The 21,385-nt window shown below is 60.0% G+C and overlaps 1 protein-coding gene across 1 annotated transcript in view; it reads right to left on the reverse strand.

Moving 5' to 3' along the window:
- The window catches only part of LRP5 (LDL receptor related protein 5), a 96,224-nt gene that overhangs the window by 41,964 nt on the left and 32,875 nt on the right, over positions 1-21,385 (reverse strand). The window contains exons 4-7 of the mRNA XM_046014149.1: positions 17,553-17,749; positions 16,459-16,590; positions 1,514-1,910; positions 43-214 (exon numbers count right to left, since the gene is read on the reverse strand). Coding sequence (XP_045870105.1) covers positions 43-214; positions 1,514-1,910; positions 16,459-16,590; positions 17,553-17,749 — 898 coding nt within the window. The remainder of the gene's footprint in view (positions 1-42; positions 215-1,513; positions 1,911-16,458; positions 16,591-17,552; positions 17,750-21,385) is intronic.

Genomic DNA, 21,385 nt, shown 5'->3' on the forward strand with positions numbered 1-21,385 from the left:
AACAGCTTCGGGAACCAGCGCTCACCGGCGGGGAGGACTCACCTCGATTTTGTCCGTCTTGGCATCTCCCCAGTACAGCTTTCCCTCCTGCAGGTCCAGGGCCAAGCCGTTGGGCCACCCGAGGGACGTGTTCACCAGGACGTGCCGCTCCTGCCCATCCAGGTTGGCGCGCTCGATTTTGGGGTTCTCCCCCCAGTCTGTCCAGTACATGAGGCTGGAGAGGAAGCACACATCCTTGACGCTGTCCGTCCCGTCCCCGCCGCACGCCCAGGGCTGAGGACCACGCCCTCCCCATCCTGCAGCGCGCTCACACAGTGCTGGCTCCCTGCCCACGTGAGCACCAAGCCCCCCCACCACGGGACCAGGGGCGCCACAGCATGGGTGCCCACAGCAAGGGCTTCACGACCCGGCGTCCTGGGACTTAAAGGAGGCACGTGGGACCCCTCTCCTGTCCTGCAGGTGGGTGGACGGCCGATGTGCTGGGAGACCCATGGGCCGAGCACCGGGCAGGGGCCCATGTGGAGCGGAACGTTCCTCAAAGCGCCGAAGGGCTCCTGGGCACAAAGTGCAGCCAGCAGGCACCTTGAGCGGGTCACCGTGGGTTCAGCGCCTCTGAGCAGCACCTGACAGCCCCTGCCAGGGACCACGGTGAAAACCACTGTGGCTCTGCTAGTCCCCACAAGGCACAGCTCCCAGGTCTCCCTTCCAGGCTGTCTCCGGGATACCACGCGGCATCCCACACGGAGGGCCAGAGGCTCCCCCTGCAGCCCCGGCTCCACCGCCAAGAGCTCCAACTCTTCCTCCCCGCTCCCGCCACTTTCCCGTTGTTGGTCATGAGCCCCCAGGAAGGGGGCTGCGACCCCGCTCTGAGCCGCAGAGGTTCTCAGAAAGGCTCCTACATCGACGGACAAGCCGTTTTCACCGAATCCCAAAATGGAAAGTAGGAGCCACACTGCCTGGTCTGATCCCAGCAACCTGCTGTGTGACCTTAGGTGAGTCCCTTAACCTCTCTGGGCTTCAGCTTCCTCTCCTGTACAACTGTACCCACCTCCGGGGGAGAGAGGAGCAGGTAAAGATTCACCGTGTGTGATGCTCAGAAAAGGCCCGGCCGGTACGTCATTAAGTACATCCCGTCATCAGCCTAGAAACCACCCTGGTGAACCATTCCATTTCACAGGTGAGAAGGGTGAGGCCCATGGAAAGCAATGACTCCCCCCAGCTCTCCAGGCCCTGTACACACGTACACGATGTCATAGCTTCGCAAAGTCTGGGCCCTGGACCAGCAGCAGCATCACTGCGGGGAGCTTGTGAGAAATTCATGTTCCCAGGCCCCGCCCCAGACCTCCTGAATCAGAACTCCGGGAAGGGGTCCAGCCACCTGCACCTTAACAAGCCTCCGCCGGGGCATTCTGATGCCGGCGAAAGTTCCAGAACCGCTAGTATCTCTCACTTCTGGTGCCCTGGCTCCCAGCCCCCCCCCACCAGGGAGGAGGTCCACCCCCCGACCACTTACCCCATCACGGGGTGCAGCACAATGGCCCGGGGCTCGTCCAGGTCCTCGGACACCAGGATCTTGCGGGAGGTGCCATTGAGACGCGTCACCTCGATGCGGTCGGTGCCCGTGTCCGTCCAGTAGAGGTTGCGGGCCACCCAGTCGACCGCGATGCCGTCGGGGTCGTTGATCTCGGTGTTGACCAGCGTCTGTGCCCCTGACCCGTCCAGGTACGCCCTGCGGATGGCGCGCACCTCGTCGTCCGTCCAGTAGACGTAGCCCTCCAGCGGGTCGTAGTCGATGGCTATGGCATGTCGGATGTCATCAACCTGCAGCACGATGTCAGTGAAGTCCGGCGTGTCCAGCGAGATCCTCCGCAGGTCCGTCCGCCGGGCCAGCAGCAGCACCTCCTCGGCCCCTGTGGGAGCACATGGGTGGGGTCAGAGGCCGGCAGCAGGACAGCGGACCAGGCCTGCGCTGGGCATGGCAGGGAGGGGCTCAGCCGGCCCCCGGGGTCAGAGCTTCCGTGCAGCCACGGGTGACCGTAGGTAACACTCGCCATGACCCTCCTCCGTGGTCACTAGCTCATCCCCGTGAGGGCTCTAGGAGACCGGCACTGTTTGTATCATCATAGTATCGAGGAGAGCATGTAGGCACAGAGAGGTCAAGCAACCAGCGGAAAGCCACACAGCCACCTGACCTCCACCACCACGGAAGAGCTGCTTCATTCACACTCTGTCCCTTCGCCCCTGCAAGCTCCTCTCCCGGCCACAAACCAGTTCCAGATGAGGGTCCCACTGAAGCACCGGGCTCCAGACCGCCACCGGCAGCCACACCTCTCAAAGCCCCCACTGGGCCGCACCTTCCTTGTGCTCCCCCTTCACGGCTCAGCTCAGATGCCGCTTCTCCATGAGGCGCCCCCCCGGGCCCCGCTCACCCCTCCAAGGAAGCTTCATGCCACCTAACAGCACGGGTCACTGCACGGTCCGGTCCGATTCCTTCCCACGTGACTCTCTCACTGACAAGGGCGAGTGGCGGGGGGCGGGGGGGGGTGCCCAGGGCTCCCTCTGCTGTCCCAGCAGGGTTAACATCTCGACTCCGCCCTGGACCCTCCCTGCTGGGATTTGTAGGAACTTCCAGGGCTAACAGCACAGGGAGCCTCACGGCACCCCCCAACCCTGACCGGGACGCCCCTGGAGGCTGTGTGTCCTTCCCCAGAGCTGGGTCCTTGTCCCCTCATTCATTCTGGCCCCTTCTGGTCTCAAGGACCCGTAGAACCAAGTTTAGGCCCAGAGACCCCTTCTGGAACTTTGGGTCCACCTGCCCTGTCTGATGAAAGGCCCAGAATAGGGAAGGACCGGCCTCACGTTATGTAGCAACACAGGGTGGGGACAGGGACAGAACCAGCCAGGCACATCCGTCAACCTCGGACCCCCAGGCCCAGCTCCACAGCCGCTGCCTGGTCAAGTCACAGCCTTCAGACAGCAGACTCCCTCCAGCGCCTGGTGCCAACTTCTTGCCACAGCGGCAGAGCCCTCGGAGCCCGGTGCCTTGCAGAGTCCACCTGGGGTCCCCTGCCCTGCATTTCAGGTAAGGGTGGGACGTGGATCCTCACTGTCCCGCTGCGAGGTGCTCATCACCCAGTTCCTCCACCAGAGGGCGACACACTACAGCAATAGTTTTCTGAGCCCAGGGCTGGGAAACTGAGGCAGGCAGGGCCCAGAAGGCACCCCAAGTCCTGACTGCTTTGGAAACTCCAAGACCCAAATTCAGATTTGGCCCTGATATGGTGTGCATTGGAAGGAGAGGAGGGGAACTCTGAATTTTAACAAATTGTCTTCCTCGGGGCTCCATTCCCAAAATGTTCGGTTGACATCCCACCTGTCCTTCAAGGCCCAGGTCCCACACCTCTCCCTCCTCCTCCAGGAAGCCTTCCTACCACCCTTACCCCAGCAGATGGGCTGGCCACACACACACACACACACACACACACACACTCTCTCTCTCTCTCTCTCTCTCTCTGCATGGGCACCACACTTAACGTTTCACTGGGATGCGTCTGTGCACATGCCCCCTCGGCTCTCTGCAGACCCCGGGGCCACACCCAGGGCAGGTGCTCACATCCTTAGACAAGCAGGGAGAACGCAGGGCAGAAGCCTCTGTGTGACTCTGGACAGGTCTCCAACCCTCTCCAGGCTCTAGTCTCCCCATTTAGAGTGAAGAATCAGCCCAACCTGCTGGTGTGTGAGTTTCTGTCTGGCTCTGAAATCAAGGGAACCATAAAGCCAAACTCCGGGAAAGGCTCTGGCTTCATCTCCCATGATGGAGGGACGGGGGCTGCCCCTCCAGGGCACGGCCGGGAAGAGCCCCGTCCCAGGGGGGCGTCTACAGACCCATCCGAAGATGTCAGGCTCCCGAGCGGAGGCCGGGGCAGCTCACCGTGCAAAGCAGAAGGGAGTGTGTCAAACTGGACCTCAAGCAGTACTTCCTCCCCAGAGAAAACACCGGTCCCCGAGGGGAACCAATGCTCTGCCCTAAGACACATTTTTTTTTAAGATTTTTTTTTTTTTTTTTAATTTGAGAGAGAAAGAGCACAAGCGGGAGGGAGGGGCAGAGGGAGAGGGAGAGGGAATTCCAAGCAGACTGCTTGCTAAGCACAGGGCCTGACGTGGGGCTCAGTCTCACGACCCTGAGATCATGACCTGAGCCAAAATCAAGAGTCGGACGCCTGAATGACCGAGCCCCCCGGGTGCCCCACAAAACACGTCTAGCACCTGTTTCCCCATCCCTGTTCCTGGGCTCCTCCAGACATAATCACCTAAAATAGTGTGAGCCTCACGCCATCCCAGAGGTACGACTACGCCCCACTTTACTGATGAGGAACTCAAGGCACAGAGAGGTCAAGCTCCCCACGCAAGGGCCCACAGGAGCAAGTGGAGAAAAAAGGTCCCGCAAACACTCGGCTCCCGCCAGATGGCACACGCAGGAGGCCTGGGGCTGGCGCGCCGCCGGGCGACTGGCTCGGCCCCCGACCAGGTCTCTCTGTGGCATACTTTAGACCAGTAGCTGGGGGCGGGGGTGGACAGGCACAGGATGCCCCCGGCCCCGCCGGTGCTCCTGGGGTCCCACACACACAGGGCAGAGCCCCTTGGGGAGGAAGAGAGTCCACGAACGGGTGCTGGGAAGGAGACTTGGGGTTACAGGTGGGCCTGTAAAGGGACCCGCTGAGACGGGGGGGATCCTGGCCTCCGGCTCCAAGAACCTCAGATTTGTGCGGCTGTGACCGTGTACTAGACTCCGACGGAGCATCCCCGAGGGGCACAGAGCCATCAGGGACCCCCGCCCTCCATTATCCAGGTCAATACAAAGCCTCCAGCACACCCCACGGCCAGGGAACCCCATTATCAGCGTCTCTAAGTCTCTGTGACTAAGGCAGTAATTAGATGCTGGGATAAATCTGTAGGTGATAATTGACTCCGGGGGGGCTGTCTGACACCCCTTCAGCCGCAGAGCCTTTGAAGTTTTATTTGAGCTTGGCCTGGAAGACGGGGACCGCGGGTGAGAGCCCCAGCCCAGCTGCCGCCTGATGCACAGTGGGCAGGAGCTCTCTGTCCAGGACCGGGCCGCGGGGGGGCAGCTGCAGGGAGAGAACCCCCTGCCTGGGCTCCGCCGAGGCTCCCGCTCCCCGGGGACCTCCAGGGCTGTCTGCAGCCAGGTCTAAGCGGCAGCCCTGGCCTCGGGCCCCCTGGGCGGGTGTCAGGCACTGGGCCGGGCCAGGAGAGGGGAGGCCACCCCCTTCCCTGGGACCAGACGCGGATTCTGGGTAGGGGTTTGTTTAAACACCAGGGAAGTAAATTGGTTAGAAACTAGCAGTTGGGCCAAATGGCTTTCTTTGGGGTTGTTCAAACAAACAGCCTGCCCCACAGGACTGCCAAGGAAAGTGAAACCTTCCCCTCGCCGGCTGGGCAGCCGTCCCTGGAGCCTCCTTCGGGCGGACTCCTGACCTCTCCCTCTCCTCCCTGCACACACCAGCACAGGAAAGAAGGGCAGCGCCCCTGTCCTGGGGCCAAGCGCGGGGCATGGACCACAGGCCAGGCCAGGGCACAGCCTTCCTGGCAGCGGGCGTTCTCAGAACACAAGAGCAGACCTGAGGGATGGCCCAATGTCACAGGCATGGCAAGTTCAACACCCTCCCTGCCTGCCCACGTCCCTCCGGACCAAGCTGGCCTCCATCGCACCGTCCCGTGGGTTCAGAGAGCAGGCGAGATGCAGGAGAAAGTTGCCGGAACACATCAGAGCAAATGGGGGTTGGGGAGGGCCTCGTAATGGCGGAAATGGACTCCACGGTTCTGGAGGCCAGAAGTAAAAGCCCCAGGTGCTGGCAGGCCCACGCTCCCCCTGAAGGCTCCGGAGATGTCCTTGGCTCTTTCAGCTTCTGGTGGTTGCCAGCAAGCCCCAGATGTTTCTTGGCCTGTGGTTTCACCACTCCAACCCCTGCCTGTCTTCATACAGCCTCCTCTCCTGCGTCTCTGGGTCTCCATTTCCTTCTTATAAAGGTCACTAGTCATTGGACTCAGGGCCCACCCGACTCCAGGACCTTATCTTAACCCGGTTATACCGGCAGAGACCCTGTTTCCAAGTTAGGGCCCATTCACAGGTTCCGGGGCCTCAACATGTCTTTTTCGGGGACACGATGCACCCCACAAGCAGTGGGGAGCAGAGGTGAGAGGAAAGGTTCTGTGGAAGGACAGGCTGGTCCAAGGGCCAGGGGGACCTCCAGAGCGCACAGGGTCACTGCTGCAGCCGGGATGGACGGGAATGAGGCTGGCCCACGTGCGCCGTGCACACTGGACGCTGGGACAGCGCGGAGCCCGTCGCCGTCTACGGGGCAGCCTCGTGCAAAGAGCACGCTCTCCGTGCAGCAGGGGCCCAGCCACAAGACAAACAAGAGCCTCCCCGAACAAAAGCCTGGCAGGAAACACACGCAGATGTCCCCAGCGGCTATCTTTGGCCCATTCCCAGTCTTCCTTCTGGTCTCCGGCGGGGTCTGCACACGTGTGCTCTAAGGGACCCGCCTCTGTGGGCCAGGCTTCATGTAGGGACACCAAAATTCGAATTCCCTATCCTTTTCCCATGTCACAGAACATTCTTCTTGTGAGTCTCTTTTCAACCCTGCAAAAACAGTCACACAAAAGCAGGTGGTGAGCCAAGTGGGCGAGCAAGGCTGTGGGTCCCCGGCCCTCCCGTGTGCCTTTCACAACAGGAGACGGCCCGTCCTAATCACAGCGGAAGCCGTGTCAGGAGGGCAAGCAGAGTCACAGGAACGCTCGGGAGCCCCTGCTTGATTTTCCCGAAACCTAAAACAGCCATACAAGGCAAAGGCTATGCCTCATTTAAGTTCACTGAAAGGCATCTAAGTCAAGAAAAAAAAAAACACCCAGACCTCGGCAACAACCGGGAGAGACGGGTGACCTGAAGAAGATTCCAGAGGGGAGAAGGCTGGCCGCTCAGCGCGGCTGCAGCAAGGCCCCCGCCTCCGGGAGGACTGTGCCCGGCCCGCGCTTCCTGGATGGCAGTGTGGCTCGGGGACCCCGTGACCCGCCAGTTTCCCCTCTGCAAGCTCAGCCCGAAGCAGCCGCTGGACACACAGGCGGATTCCTGGCTGGGGAGGGTCACGGAGGCCCCGCGATCACAGCAAAACCCAAACCCGCAGAAAAGGGCCTGCGGCACCGTCCGTACCACAACCCGAGAACAGCGAAAAGGGCCCGCGAGGGCACCGGGCTCTGGGGCAGGGCTGGGGGCGGAAACGCCTGGCAGGCGGTGGAGGTCAGGCGCAGCAGGGCCCCCGCGCGATGAAGGAGTCGTGCCAACCCAGATCTGAACGCAAGCAGAGGGGACAGGAGAGCGTGGTCACCTCTGGGCGGCCACATCGCTGGTGGATTTTATTTACTGTTATTTTGTGGGGTGTCGTCCTTTCGAGGGTGATCACGAATGTTACTTTTCAACCAGAAAACATCAAGACTTTAAAACACGGTGCCCGGGCTGATGCGGAGAGGCCTCGTGGTTCCGGCGATGGGGGGAGGGGCTGGGCTCTGGGGACAACGAGGCTGTCTGACCAGACGACTGGCGGGAATGGAGTGGCCACACAGGGCTGAGCTATTTGGCCTGAGCCAAGTGGGAGGGAAGAACCAGGAGGAGGTTCGGGGGCAGAAGGAGCTGCCGTCCCTCCCCTGTAGCCCAGGAGGAGGAGAGCCCCCTGCCGGGTCGTCCGGGCAGGGAAACCTGAAAGATCTTACGGTTCATGCCCTCTGCTCCCCAACATGGGAAAGGATTTTTCACGATGAGCAAAACCACATGTTCCAGGATGTGCACTGACCAAATCAACAGAGGAAAGAGGCGGCGGCGGCCCCAAGCCCCGCGTTCCCCCGACCCCGGCACCCAGCATCGGGGCCTGGCCTTTCCGGCAGGCAGAGCAGACCTCACGACTGTCCCCACTGAACCAACTGCATCTCCAGGAGAGGAGAGGCCCCCACCCAGAGGCTCACACCACCCCATTCGGTCCTTCTACCGACTTCTTTTCCTCATGCCGGACTCTGGATGTGGAGCCTCGCGCCCCCCGTTGGCCCCAACCCCCCTCCCGCCCCGGACTTTGCACGGGCAGAGCCAGGTCCCAGCGTAGCCAGGCCTCCACGCTACCGTCTCTGAGGCCATAAACAGCTTCACAGCTGGTCGGCAGCCAACTTATTTTTGTTTTTCAGCAATTGATTAAATTTCCCCACGGCCCCCTGGGGTAAGCTGTTGGACAGGCGCTGAGACCACAGCCCGGCGCCCTGGCCCAGAAGGCCGTGCCGAGTGACCACAGGGGAAGTGGCTGGGCCAGGCACTGGCTCCATTGGAAACCAGGGGCCCTAGCAGCTGTCTGTCTGCGCCACCCACCCCCCGGGGCCTCCTATGAGCCCATGGGAGACTATCGCCTCGGCCCGGAGTCCGGGCCTCCATCTGCACAGCAAGAAAATGGGGGAGTCACTCCTCTGCCTTGAGGCCTGGGGCAGCCGGGAAAGCAAGGTCAGGGCCAGCCTGGTGACTCCCTTGTTCTCCCAGAGCCAGGGGCCAGCCATGGTCCTCTGCCACCTGCCCTTCCCCGTGCCCCTCAGGGACCGCTCCCCACCCAGCCCGAAGGTCACACCCAACTGCAGCCCCCAGCCCTATGTCCTCACTGAGCCACCTGCGGTGAGCAACTTGACCTCTGTCTCCTCACAGGTAAGAATCAGGAGTGGCTAAGGCTCCCCAGGGAGGCTGGGAGGTCCTGTGACAGTCAGTGAGCCTCTGAGCCCAAGGCCACAGCCCCAGCACAGGTCCCCCTCCCAGTGGCACTGAGCACGCCCTGGGGACCTGCCCCAGGATTACAGTTTTCTCTTTCTAAGAATAGGGCATGCTCCCCTCTCCTCTTTTATTAGATTTAGAAGGGAGTCTTCGGGCTCAGACACAAAGGAGCACACGCCGTGCCCTTCCGTTTCTGGGGCGCTGCAGAACAGCCAAGCTAATCCACGGTGACGGAAGTCAGGCCGGGGCTGCCCTGGCGGTGCGGGGGGGGGGGGGGGAAGCCTGCAGCGGGCCCCCGGGAACGTTCTGGGAGCTGGAAGCGTTCTGCATCCGGACGGGGGTGGGAGCGAGGCAGACGTACATGACTGTCAAAGCGAATCACAGCAGACACTTAGACTCTGCGTTTTACTGTCTGCAAGTTACACCTCCGTTTCCCGAAGAAAACAAAAAAAAAGTTAGTGCCTGGACTTGTGACACTTTTCCTGGGACTGTGCAATCTGATTTCCTTGCTGTTAAAGACTCACGGTCCGTGGCTGAGAACAGCAGCTGCCTTCTGTTTGCAGAGTCAACGCCAGTCACGGCCGGGGCGGCAGCGGCCCCGGCCACAAGGGCCTCCTTTCTTTTCCCTTTGACCTACTTCCCTGATAAGTGACAAGACAGCCAGACTGGGAACAAACGCGCCCCTTATTCCTCGGCCCCGAGCCTCGGCTAATCCACCCAGAGAGACGGATGGACGCGAGGGGCTTTGAGACATCGGCCCAGTTGTCAGTCTGCCCGTCAGACCCGAAAGGGACGTCTCTGTTCCCCCACCCCCTGCCCCCGACCTCGGCTCCCACATCCCCTCGTCCTTTTGTTTCCTGTCCCCGCGAACATCTGTTAAAACTACTTCTTGGCGAGGTGCGGCGGGCGGACCCGTAAATCGCGAAGCTCGAGCCTCCCACCCGCCCCAACACGCAGCCACGGCCTCTGCGGGGAAGGCCACAGTGGAGGGCACAAAACGGGATGGCAGCCTGCCCCGTCCCCTCCCCCCGGGGCAGTGAAGCCAAGTGCCCTGGACACAGCCCCAGCCAGTCACCTGCCCAGGTCATCCAGCCCCGAGCAGGGCACACACCGCCCAGAAGCCCCCGCGGGGAGGAACCGCGCAGGAACGAAAGTCACAACAGGGGCTCGTTCCACAAGGAGCCGCTGCTGGAGCGAGGGGAGCCGCGGGCTCGCTCGGGTGACGGTGACGGTGGGAACTCCCAAATAAGGCCCCGCTACTGCTGTTCTTAGCCCATCCCACATAATTGGAAAAACATGGGGAAAACCAAAGCCAGCTGGGCGCCTCCACTGGCCAGGCTGCTGGGGAGGGCTGGGGGAGGGCTGGGGAGGCCCGCGCTGGAGGTCACATGGTGCGTGGGATGGCAGCCTGGCCCAGGCACCCTCCCCCACTGGCTCTGGGGACAAGAGTCACTCAGGCTCCCAGGGTCTCACCAAGTGCCCCCCCCCCCCTGCCGACCCCCAGAGCTGGGGCCCAGGAGGGGGTCACGTGCTCTGCCATCCTTCCCAGTTTCAGAGCCTACGGGACCCCCGGGGGCCACAGCAGGAGGGTCTGGCGGACCATGGACACTGCACCCTGCGGCAAGTGGCTGTCCCCCGCCCACAGGGTCAGAGGACACAAGACACTGCTGATTCAAAGCAAGGGAGTCCAGATCTGCGGTCCTGTCTGTGTGGCCCCCACCCAGGCACTGGAAGCAGCCTCTCATCGGACTCCCCAGCCGCGGGGAAGGAAGTCTGCCTGCTCGTGCGTCTCACAGGTGAGAAGGCCACACTCTGCGCCGGTGCGGTCCTTGCTTCTACCAGGCAGTGTGCCGGCCCTGGGCTGTCACATCCCCCGGTCACTGGGGTCTGAGCATCACGGCCACTGCAGCCCCTTCCTTGGGGGAAGGCACCAACTCCCTGCACAGGGCAGGCTTTCATCTGCTCAAAAGCAGGCAAAAATAGGGCCCGTGCATATCATGAAAATTTCTTCCGATTTAACTCCACAGCATAAATGGTCAGAGGCCCAGGGTGAAAGCCCCAGGAACCCACAAGTCATGCCTGAGGCCACGGCTTCGGGTCCTGAGATGCAAACCGTCGTGCGGAGGGTTCCCCCAACTGCAACACATCAGCCTGCCTTGGGCAGGCGTCAAGGGCAGACTCAGCCCTCTGCCTTCCACGCCTGCCTCTTGTCCTGGATGCTCTGATTTGCTGGGGCTGGGCAACCTGGATGTGACGTCAGGCTCCGAGTGATTCTGACACATCCAGACCCCTGCCTCAGACCCCAGTCCCGCCGGGCCCGATACTGGCCTGGAAAGGAGCCACGTGCCCAGTGCAGTCAGGACACACACCTCACTGCCCGCTTCCCACCGGCTGTGTGAGGAGGGCTCCCCACCCCGCCTACGCCCCCTCAAACCTCCTCTTGCCACCACCCAGCCTCATCAGCTGCTTCTGATTTCAAGCATTCGGGGAAGAACTCTTCTGACACCAAATCAGACTGCCTGGCTGGCTCCAAGTTCAAGTTCAAACAGAAGCACGGCTCCTATTTGCTGGGCAGCCAGGCCGTCCTCCCGAGAATCAGGTACTTTTTACAGGTGAAGCGACTGGAAGCACAGAGAGGCTGGGTTTTTTTCCCAAGATCACACAGCCAGGATGTGAGTGCCGCTATCATAAAACAGTAACTAGACATACAAAGCCATCACCTGACTGGAAATTGCTCTAAATTCTGGGTCTCCCTGAGACTGAATTTCCTTACCACCCCCAAAACTCTCCAGCGGACTCAGGTATGAATCAAAGCCACGTTCGATGCCACGTAGGTTGCCTCTGACGCCTCCCCTTTCAGAACAGTGGAAGTTGGGACCCTCCATTTCTCTCTTCCAAATGTCTTTCCTCTAGACCAGGACCTCCTGGCCCTCAGCGTGGGGCATCAGGATTCACCCCTACAGGCCCAGAACACACCCGTTCCGTGGCCCAGGGAAGGTCCTCCTGGGCCGACCCTGCATCCCATCCTCCCCGTGGCTGCCAGGAAGCCCCTCCCCATTGCCGGCAGCGTCCACACGTTCTGCTCAGTTCCGGCCAGCGAGGGGCCCTGCACCGGGTTCCCGCACGCTGGGGCCTCTGAGCTCCGCTCAGCATGGGCAATCAGCAGGACTCAGTATCTGCTTCCTCCGTCTTACCCTTGTGTTGCTAGCTACGCTCTCCAGGCCACTTTCACAACAGCCTGCCCAACGTCAGCGGTCAAAATCCACACTCCGCGTGTAATTTACACCCGCCGACAGGCACAACTACGCACGCCCATGCACGCGGGGCGGCCTGGAGGGCCAGGAGAGGAAAGGAAAACACCCACAGTGTCTTCGTCAAACATTTTCCTTCAATGTGACATTCGGAGGCCAGGATAAAACCTGGAGGGCAGGAGATCCGCACTCTAAACCCCATCTACAGGCGGAGTTGTCACGTGCTGTAAAATCCCAATACCTAGGCCCCCACTCGCGGCCGTCTCTGACGGTGACTGTCGCCCAAACAGAAGGAAAGCCCCTGAAGGAGAACCCATTCCTCGCTCACGCCCTGATCCCTCTGGATTAAGAAACAAGCACAAACACCCCCACATTTCCACCCCAAATTTCCAGAAAGCCACCTTGGTGGCAAACCCTTGCAATGTTCTCAGAAGCTCCTGGATTTCTTCTCAACTCAACCCAAAACTTCTAGGAAACTCTGTCCTTTCGCACCCCAGCTTCTAGTGGCTCTGGGGAAGGAAGCCACAGAAGCCTCCACGCAGGCCCCAGAACCAGTCAGTCAATGAGCAGGAAGCACGCGGGGTGGGAACCACTCTTAGAGAAACATGGAACCCGGCGGTCACCCTTGCACACAGAGCAAGAGCCCCAGCCCATCCCTTCTGTGTCCTCTGGAAGCTTCCTGCTCCCTGCAGACTGCTGCTGTTTTTAGCCCGTCCCATGTAATTGGGAAAACCAGGTGCACACACAGGACACCTGGAGCAAAAGCAGAACACAACCTCAGCCCCTGGGTCCCCCGAGCCGCGCCATGTGACTGACTCCCGGGCCCACGCCCACACCCACCCGAGCCAACAAGGACTGCTTTCTTCCTCACGCTTGGCGCTCTCCAACTGAGTGACTTATGAAAGTGCCCTTTCCAGCTGGGAGGCGGAGACAGCTCTCACAAGACCAGGGACAGTGGCCCTGGGCTTCTGAGTGCCAGGGGACTCTGCAAGCCAGGAGTTTGCGGACCGGCCCCCTGCCAGCAGCTTCCCACAGCGACAGGCTGGGCTGCTAATCCACCAGGTCCTCTTCGCCATAGCTTCCAGCCCCTTCCCCCCTGGGCAGCCGCCTCCAGGAAGCCCTCTTACCCCAGGGCATCTCCCCTCCTCCGCCCTCTGGATGACCCCCCTCCGCGGATGTTTGCGGGAGGAACCGAATGTCCTCCAAAGGGACCGTAGGCAGTGGAGCCCAGAGAGCAGAGGCCCCAACAGGGAGTCAGATCGTCCCTGCTCCTCTGCCTGGCAAAGAAATCGGCCCTCCTCCAGGGGGTGGGCGGACCCTAAGACGGTGGCGGGGTGGGGGAGGCAAACTTAGGCCTCAGACCCGCCCTGCTTCCTCTGGACCAACGTGCAGACAGATGGACGCCAAGGGTGTGAACAGCAGAAGGGGCTACCAGGCTCTGCCCCGATCACACCCACGCTCTGGTCCGATCACACCTGGCGCCCAGCACAGCGCTTCTGAGTCCCGTCAATATGCCGTGTCCTTCCCCCGCCTCCCCGGGGACGGCGTGGCCCGTGACCCCCATCGCACCGATGAGGAAGAGAGGCATGGAGTGACCAGGACCCAGACACCGTCCACCCCCGGCAACCAAAGGCAGTCCCGGGCAAGCTCCCCAATAAGGCGGGCACTTCTGTGTGACCTAGCTTGCCGGGGGGGCGGGGGAAGTTGTGCCCACCCCTCACTCTTTCCCCAAATGTCACGTGCACCCTGGCTCCAGACACCCCAAGCTGGCAGAGACGGCAGCCGCGCCTGCGTTCGCCACACCTGCCCTCCTCCCAGAGCTGACCTCGCCTCCCCAGCCAGCACCCCGGCTCGGCAGGGCTCACCCACAGACGGCAGCGACAGACACCAGGTTCTGCTCCCTCCAGCCTGGAGGCCAGGCCCCAGGCCGGCTCTCCCAAGGCAGCCCGACTGGGAAATAGCAAAGACACAGATGAAACAGAAATGCCCAACAGGGGAAAGACAGTTCAGTGGACAAACAACTTTCAGACACTAAAACTCGTGTTTTGGAAGCATATAACCTCCTGTAATTACAAATAATGTCCAGTAAAATGCACAGACACATGTGGAAAGCAGCGGAAAAAAAAGACCCACGAAAATATGAAGATGGCCTCCAGACTGCCCTTGGGTTTCTCCTACACACAAAGCAGGGCTGGCTGCAAAATTTGCAAGGCCACCACCAAGCAAAACGGTGGGGCCCCCATCCACAAGTGATTAAGCATTTCAAGTCAGCAAGTCAGCAACAACAGAGCCTTAGACCAAGCACAGGGCTCTTGTGAACTCGGGGCCCTGAGTGACGGTGCAGACTGGACCCCTGTGAGGTTGATCCTGACACCGCCTGACTCTTGCCTCAGGGCCGCCACACATGCTGTTCCTTCTCACCAGTCCTTGCCCTTCCTCCCTGTTAATCCTCCAGTCTCAGCCGGAGCGGTGTCTCCTGGGAAGGCCCTTCTCTGACGTTTCATCCTGGCGCCCCCCCACCCCCATCGGAGTCCCTCCTTTGTGGGGTTCTCACCCTGACCCAGTCTGAATGGGCTTCATTCACTCATGTGCTGGCGGCTTCCTGTCAGCCCCACCCGCTCCTGCACAGTTGCTTTAAGAAGGGCTGCAGCGGGAGGGCAGCCACAGGCCAGTGTCACTGACTGCTTTACTCTCCACGCCCAGCCCCTGCCCAGCCCCTAACCAGACCGGGGTCATTCCCCGTGGATCCGTGGAACTCGGTAGACTTCACATTTTTCAGGTTTGCCAGGATGAACTTTTTGGTTTTTGGTTTGTTGTTTTTTTTAACATCTATTTATGTGAGAGAGAGAGAGACTGAGAGGGAGAGCACAACTGGCGGGGAGGCGAGACAGAGAAAGAGAATATCTCAAGTAGATACCACAGTGAGCGCAGAGCCCGACGCGGGGCTCGATCCCACCACCCTGAGATCCTGACCTGAGCCGAAACCAAGAGCTGGGGGCTCCGCCCACTGAGCCACCAGTGCCCCCGAACATTCTGTTTTAGACCCGCGCTCACGGGGCCCCTGGAAGGCTCCATCCACTGGGCGGCTGCCTTCCGCTGGGGTCGTGATCCCAGGATGCCAGGATGGAGCCCGCAGCGGGCTCCTCGCTCAGTGGGCAGCCCGCTTCTCCCTCACCACGGCCTGTGCACGCTCGCGTGCTCTCTCTCAAATCAATAAATAATATCTTTTTTTAAAAAGGTTAAAATAGGGGCGCCTGGGTGGCTCAGTGGGTTAAAGCCTCTGCCTTCAGCTCAGGTCATGATCCCAGGGTCCTGGGATCGAGCCCCACATCGGGCTCTCTGCTCAGCGAGGAGCCTGCTTCCCCCTCTTTCTCTCTACCTGCCTCTCTGCCTACTTACAATTTCTGTCTGTCAAATAAATAAAATCTTTAAAAAAAAAAAAAAAGGTTAAAATAAGTAAATAAATAAACCTGTGCTCAAGTTCTGGTAACACTCCCTCCCCTGCTGCCCCCAGGTCCCCAGGGAAGCTCTGGCCTCCCTTTCCTTCCCTTCCCACAAACGGTGGCTGGCCCAGGGGTGGCCGCTCCCTGACGCCTCTCACTAGCCCTCGCCGGCCAGTGCGGGGCCCCCTCCGGGGCCAGCCCGCTGCCCTGGGCCCGGGACATCCCCAGTGACGGCTGCGTCCTAGCCGCAGTCCTTTCCAGACGAGCACGCTCGGAAGCGGCACCCGGCAACAGAGAGCCGCAGACAGCGCCCCAGACGAGGGGGTGACGCCTCATGAAAACAGAATCGTACGAGCGTCCTCGAAGAGCCAGGGCTGAGACCTCGGGAGGGGAACAAAGAGGCGGACGAACACGTGAAGCAAAGGAAAACCCGGTGCATGGGGCGGGCCGGCGGCTGCCCGAAGCTTTCTCCCATCGAGCACGTGCCTGCAGCCCCAGTTTCCAGGGGGCGGGCTATGGGGCGTGAAGACCCCATCGAGATGGGATGCAAGAATAAAAACGAGTCATAAATCCCATATCAATGCAGACGAAACTACAGTGTCGGGCGCCGGATCGCAGGGCGTCTCCCAGCTCACGGGGTCCTCCCCCACGACGTCATTCTTCTCGTCCCCACGGTTTCTGTGTGGCAGTTCACAATGGCGAGCATCTGGGCCACCGTCACGGCGTGCAGGCGGCCCCCTGCAAGCTCACCCGACGGACCAGAACCGGAGTCCCCGAGCCCGGTGACAGGCCCGCCGGGCAGAACCCAGATCAGACCCCCGTCCTGGCGGATGGGAGCCCAGAACGCGTGAAACCCTCGCTGCGGGCAGGATGGGGCGCTGCCCCGGTGGCCACCCCCGATGCCCCCCGCCCCCCACCAGGCCAGCCCCCATCCGGCGCCCCGTCTCACCTGCCTTGCACGTCTTGCCATTGTCGTGGAGCTGCACACCCGTGGGGCAGGCGCACGTGTAGAAAGGCTCCCTCGGGGACAGCAGGCACAGGTGGGAGCAGCCGCCGTTGTCCTCTGCACACCGCGTGTGGACTGGGGAAGACAGGGCAGAGTGAGGGAGGGCTCGAGCCATGGGGCCCTTGACCCCACTCCCGGCCCACACACCAGTCCTGGTGGGGCATCCTGCCTGCCCCTCCCGCCCCCACAGTCAGAAACCCACTCTTCCTTAGGCCCTCAGACAACACCTCCTCCATGAGCCACCCTCAGCCTTCCCCAACAGGATCTCGGGACCTGCCAGTGCAGTACGGACTGGAGGCTCCTGGACCGGAGGCCGGTCTAATCTCGGTGACGTGCTTGGACCCCACGGGATTGGCACAAGCACTTGGTGGCCAGGCCTGGACGCTGCTGGTGCTGCCGACAACCCTTTGCACTCTCCCAAGCCCGTCCACATCCAACACCAGCCGACCTGAACACTGCCGGCATTTCACTCTGCCCGGGGCAGGCTGGGGGGCAGTACCCCAAAATGCAGCCTATGAACCACCCCCGTCAACTGGAGATTTCTGAGGTGGTGTCTCTCCTCTCCCTCATGCTGCCTTCCAGGTGTGGGCTGCCCCAAGCGTGGATGCATGTAAGGACCAAGATGTTCTCACCAAAACACAACTGCCGAGAACCCCACCTTGCCTTCGGCACTGACATGGTTGCCCCCGTTGGGCCCTGCACTGTTAAGTTCAAAGCGAGAAACTTGTACAGCACCCTGGTCCCCAAGGACCCTGCTGGCTGCCTGTCACCGGAGCCCTGAGCCCACTCGTCACCAACAAGGACCCCAGCCACCACCCTCTGGGGACCCCGGGCTGAGAGCCTCAATTTACAGCAGATCATTCATCGCTGACTATGTAACTTCTGGAAAAAAGCAACCTTCCTTGGGAGTCCCTTGGCCACCTGCACAGAGAGGACAGCTGCAGTGGGGGTTCCCACCCGCCGCTGCCCCCCAGCCTGGCCCTGCACTCTTCAGCCGAGGCAAGCCGCCAGCCACCCCCAGCCTATCCCGCACTTACAGTAAGGCTGCCGCTCCGGGCTGAGCACTTGAATGTCCATGGGCGAGTAGAGAGCGCTAAGGATCTCCTTCCTCTTCTCTCCCGTCCTCTTGTTACAGGCGTGGATGGAGCGGGTCTGCCAGTCCGTCCAGTACAGAGTGTCCCCGGAGAGCGTCAGGGCAAAGGGGTGCGTCAGGCTGCCCTCCACGACCTTCTGCCTGCAGGGGCGTGCGGGCAGGGCGAGGAGCCATCAGCAGACTCCCCACAGCCCTGCACACTCCCAGCTTCGAAACACCCTCCCTGGTCCCTGTGGACCCGCTCGCATCACACAGGGCCGTAGGACAAGAGTGGGGCAGGCATCCTGGGAACCCATCCCGGTGCATGTGGGGCACTTCCCAGACGCTGCCAGCCCCCTGTCGTCCCTCCCAGAGACACGGCCTCGCCTCCCGACCTGTTTCTAGAACAGTGGCTGGGGGCAAAGTGCTCCCCAGGGAAAAAAGGAGGAAGAAAAATGGCAAAGGCGGGGAAGCCACAGCTGACTGGGCAACGAGCTGATGTTTCGACAGCTTACAAATTGGACCAAATGTGCCTGCTCGTTGCTGTAAGGCCCCTAATTTACAGGATCAGGCCACACTGAATTTGATAACAATGCAAGGGAAAGCGGCTCTCTTCTATGTACTTATAATGTTCAGCGAACGAGAACTAGTTTTTAACGAGATGATGGATGCTGGTAATGATTCAGAATTTGACGCCTGGCCGCGTGGGTGATTATCCGGTTTAATGACCTTCCCTGCCTCCAGGCTCCTTGGTGGGGGGAAGGGCTGCAGGGGGCTGGTCCCCAGCACATCCCCAGCCCCCCTGCACCGCACCGTGGAGACAGCAACACGTACAAGGTGTTACTAAACAACTTAAAGCCACATTCCCTGCTCTTCCCCGATCTGACCCAATGCTGCCCCCTTTTTTGTCTTCTTGACATCACCTTTTAAGACCTTTCTTTTCAAGATTTTATTTATTTGAGAGAGAGACAGTGAGAGAGAGCACAAGAGGGGAGAAGGTGAGAGGGAGAAGCAGACTCCCCATGGAGCCGGGAGCCCAATGTGGGACTCGATCCCAGGACTCCAGGATCATGACCCGAGCCGAAGGCAGCGACCCAACCAACTGAGCGACCCAGGCGCCCACCTTTTAAGATTTTTATGTATTTGTCAGAGAGAGAACACAAGCAGGAGGAGCAGCAGGAAGAGGAGGAAGCCGGCTCCCCGCTGAGCAGGGAGCCCCATGTGGGACTCGATTCCGGGACTCCAGGACTCCATGACCTGAGCCAAAGGCAGACACTTAACTGACTGAACCACCCAGGCGTCCCCTTGATGTTACTGTTTAAAATAAACTATTGAGGCAAACGCCCGTAACACAGAATTAACCATTTTGTATACGTGCTGCCGAAGCGAGCATCAGAATTAACCATTTTGTTAAGGGAATAATCCCGTGCTACGCAGCAGGCTTAGAATGTTATTCACCCACAGCCTCCATCTACTTCCCAACCCTCCCATCATCCTCAGGAGAACCCCGAGCCCACTCAGCTGGTACCCCGCATTTCCCCTCCAGCCCGCCCCACTATTGCTGTCACCATCACGTCACCATCGTTGTCACCACCATCACCTTCGTCACCATCGTCACCACCACCATCACCATCATCACTGTCACCGTCACCACCACCACTGTCACCGTCACCATCAATGTCACCATCATCACCGTCACCACCATCACCATCATCACCATCGTCACCATCAACGTCACCACCATCATCACCACCATTGTCACCATCATCGTCACCACCACCATCACCACTGTCACCGTCACCATCAATGTCACCAGAATCATCACCGTCACCACCATCACCATCATCACCATCGTCACCATCATCGTCACCACCACCATCATCACCATCACCACTGTCATCATCGCCATAGTCACCATCACCATCACGATCGTCACCATCACCATTCGTGTCACCACAGTCACCATCACCATCATCATCACCAACACCATCATCACCATCATCACAATCATCATCACCATCATCACCATCATCATCATCATCAACACCATCATCATCATCATCACCATCATCATCACCATCATCACCATCATCATCATCACCATCATCATCATCATCAACACCATCATCATCATCATCAACACCATCATCACCGCCATCCCATCAGCGTCATCATCACCATCACCGCCATCACCATCATCATCACCATCATCATCATCATCACCAACACCATCATCATCATCATCATCATCATCACCATCATCATCATCATCATCATCACCATCATCATCATCACCACCATCACCATCATCATCACCATCAACACCATCATCATCATCACCATCATCACCACCATCGTCACCATCACCATCACCGCCATCACCACCACCGCCATCATCATGTCTTCAGTGCCACCACCATCCTTGCTGTCCTGCCACGATCCCTCCACCAGGCACCCCCAGACTGCAGACTTTCCAGCCTCCAACACTCCCTTCACAACGGCCAGGATCACTCCGCTTCCCAAGGACCACATCTCCCCAGGCTGCCACACTTTCCAAGTCTCCACGCAGGCCCAGGCCAGTCTGTGCTCACAGAGACAATGGGATAGAATGTTTCAAACCAGCTGGGCATGGTCAGAGGAGGTCAAGGAGGAACTGAGGCCTCCTGCCAACGGCCATCAGAGTGGTTCTCCGCCTCGGTCAAGCCTTCAGATGACCGCAGCCCCGGCCAGGAGCTTGACTATAACCACAGGGCACACTCTGAGCTAAGTCAGCTAAAGCACTCCTAATTCCTGACACCCTTTCCCCACAAGAAAAAAAACAACCCTGTTTGCTGATTTAGGTGGCCCAGCTTGGGGGTGTTTTGTTACACAGCAACAGATAAACTAGTACGCAGGCCTGGATAAAACGTGGCAAACCTGCGAACCCCCTCAGATCTGTCAGCCTCGTCATCTGCCTGTGTGTGCAGAGACCCAGCCGAGTCCTCCCCATGCCACACGACTGCAGCCCACGACACCGGCACCCACTAACTCCCTGCCTGGTTCAGGAGCTCCACCGGGCAGGAGCAGGGTCTGTCCTCCCAGGAGGATTCCCCAAGACCCGGCACAGATTCAATAAATGAAAATAAACAAAGCCCTGTGCACAGAAGGGATGTCCCTGTGGTTACAGCATGACGATGTAGGGGGCTGTTAAGCTAAGCTGACCAGAAAGCTCTACGAGCAATTACCTAACAAGTGATAAACCTTCATAGCTCACTCATTTAACTTAATTTACGGAGCAAGTATTGGGTGTGAGGCCCTCTGGCAAGACTGCAGAATGCAGTGAACCCCAAGACCAGCCCTACTCCTGCCCTCAGGATGCGTACTTGGTGACGGGAGGAAGGGGATACGGTCTACTCTTTACATCCCTGTCGGACCCCTGGGCTTTAGGTCCACAATCCCTTCTCCACCGCTCTGAAACCCAAAACAACTTTGAAAATGGCAAGACTTCTGTGACTCATTTGGGGCAAAATCCGTGTGTGGATGCGGGGCAATTTCTCCTCTTCCAACCCCGCTCAGAATGACTATTCTGTGTTTTGCCACGGACACAGTCACATGGCGGATGGCAGGTGCCCCCCCAGACCTCGCTCGGGGTGGAGTCTGACGCCCTGGGTGCACTCGACCACTGTGTCAAGTTCTGAGGAGTCTAGAACTCCTCGGGCCCCCAGGGTTTCAGATACGAGGCCCCGGGTCTGAGTTAAGAAGGGTCACCTGCCAACACCCAGCCTGGACCTTGGCGGGGGGCTGGGGAGCACAGGGAAA

The sequence above is a fragment of the Meles meles genome, chromosome 8 (genome assembly GCF_922984935.1).
Source record: "Meles meles chromosome 8, mMelMel3.1 paternal haplotype, whole genome shotgun sequence".
NCBI classification, from domain to species: domain Eukaryota; kingdom Metazoa; phylum Chordata; class Mammalia; order Carnivora; family Mustelidae; genus Meles; species Meles meles.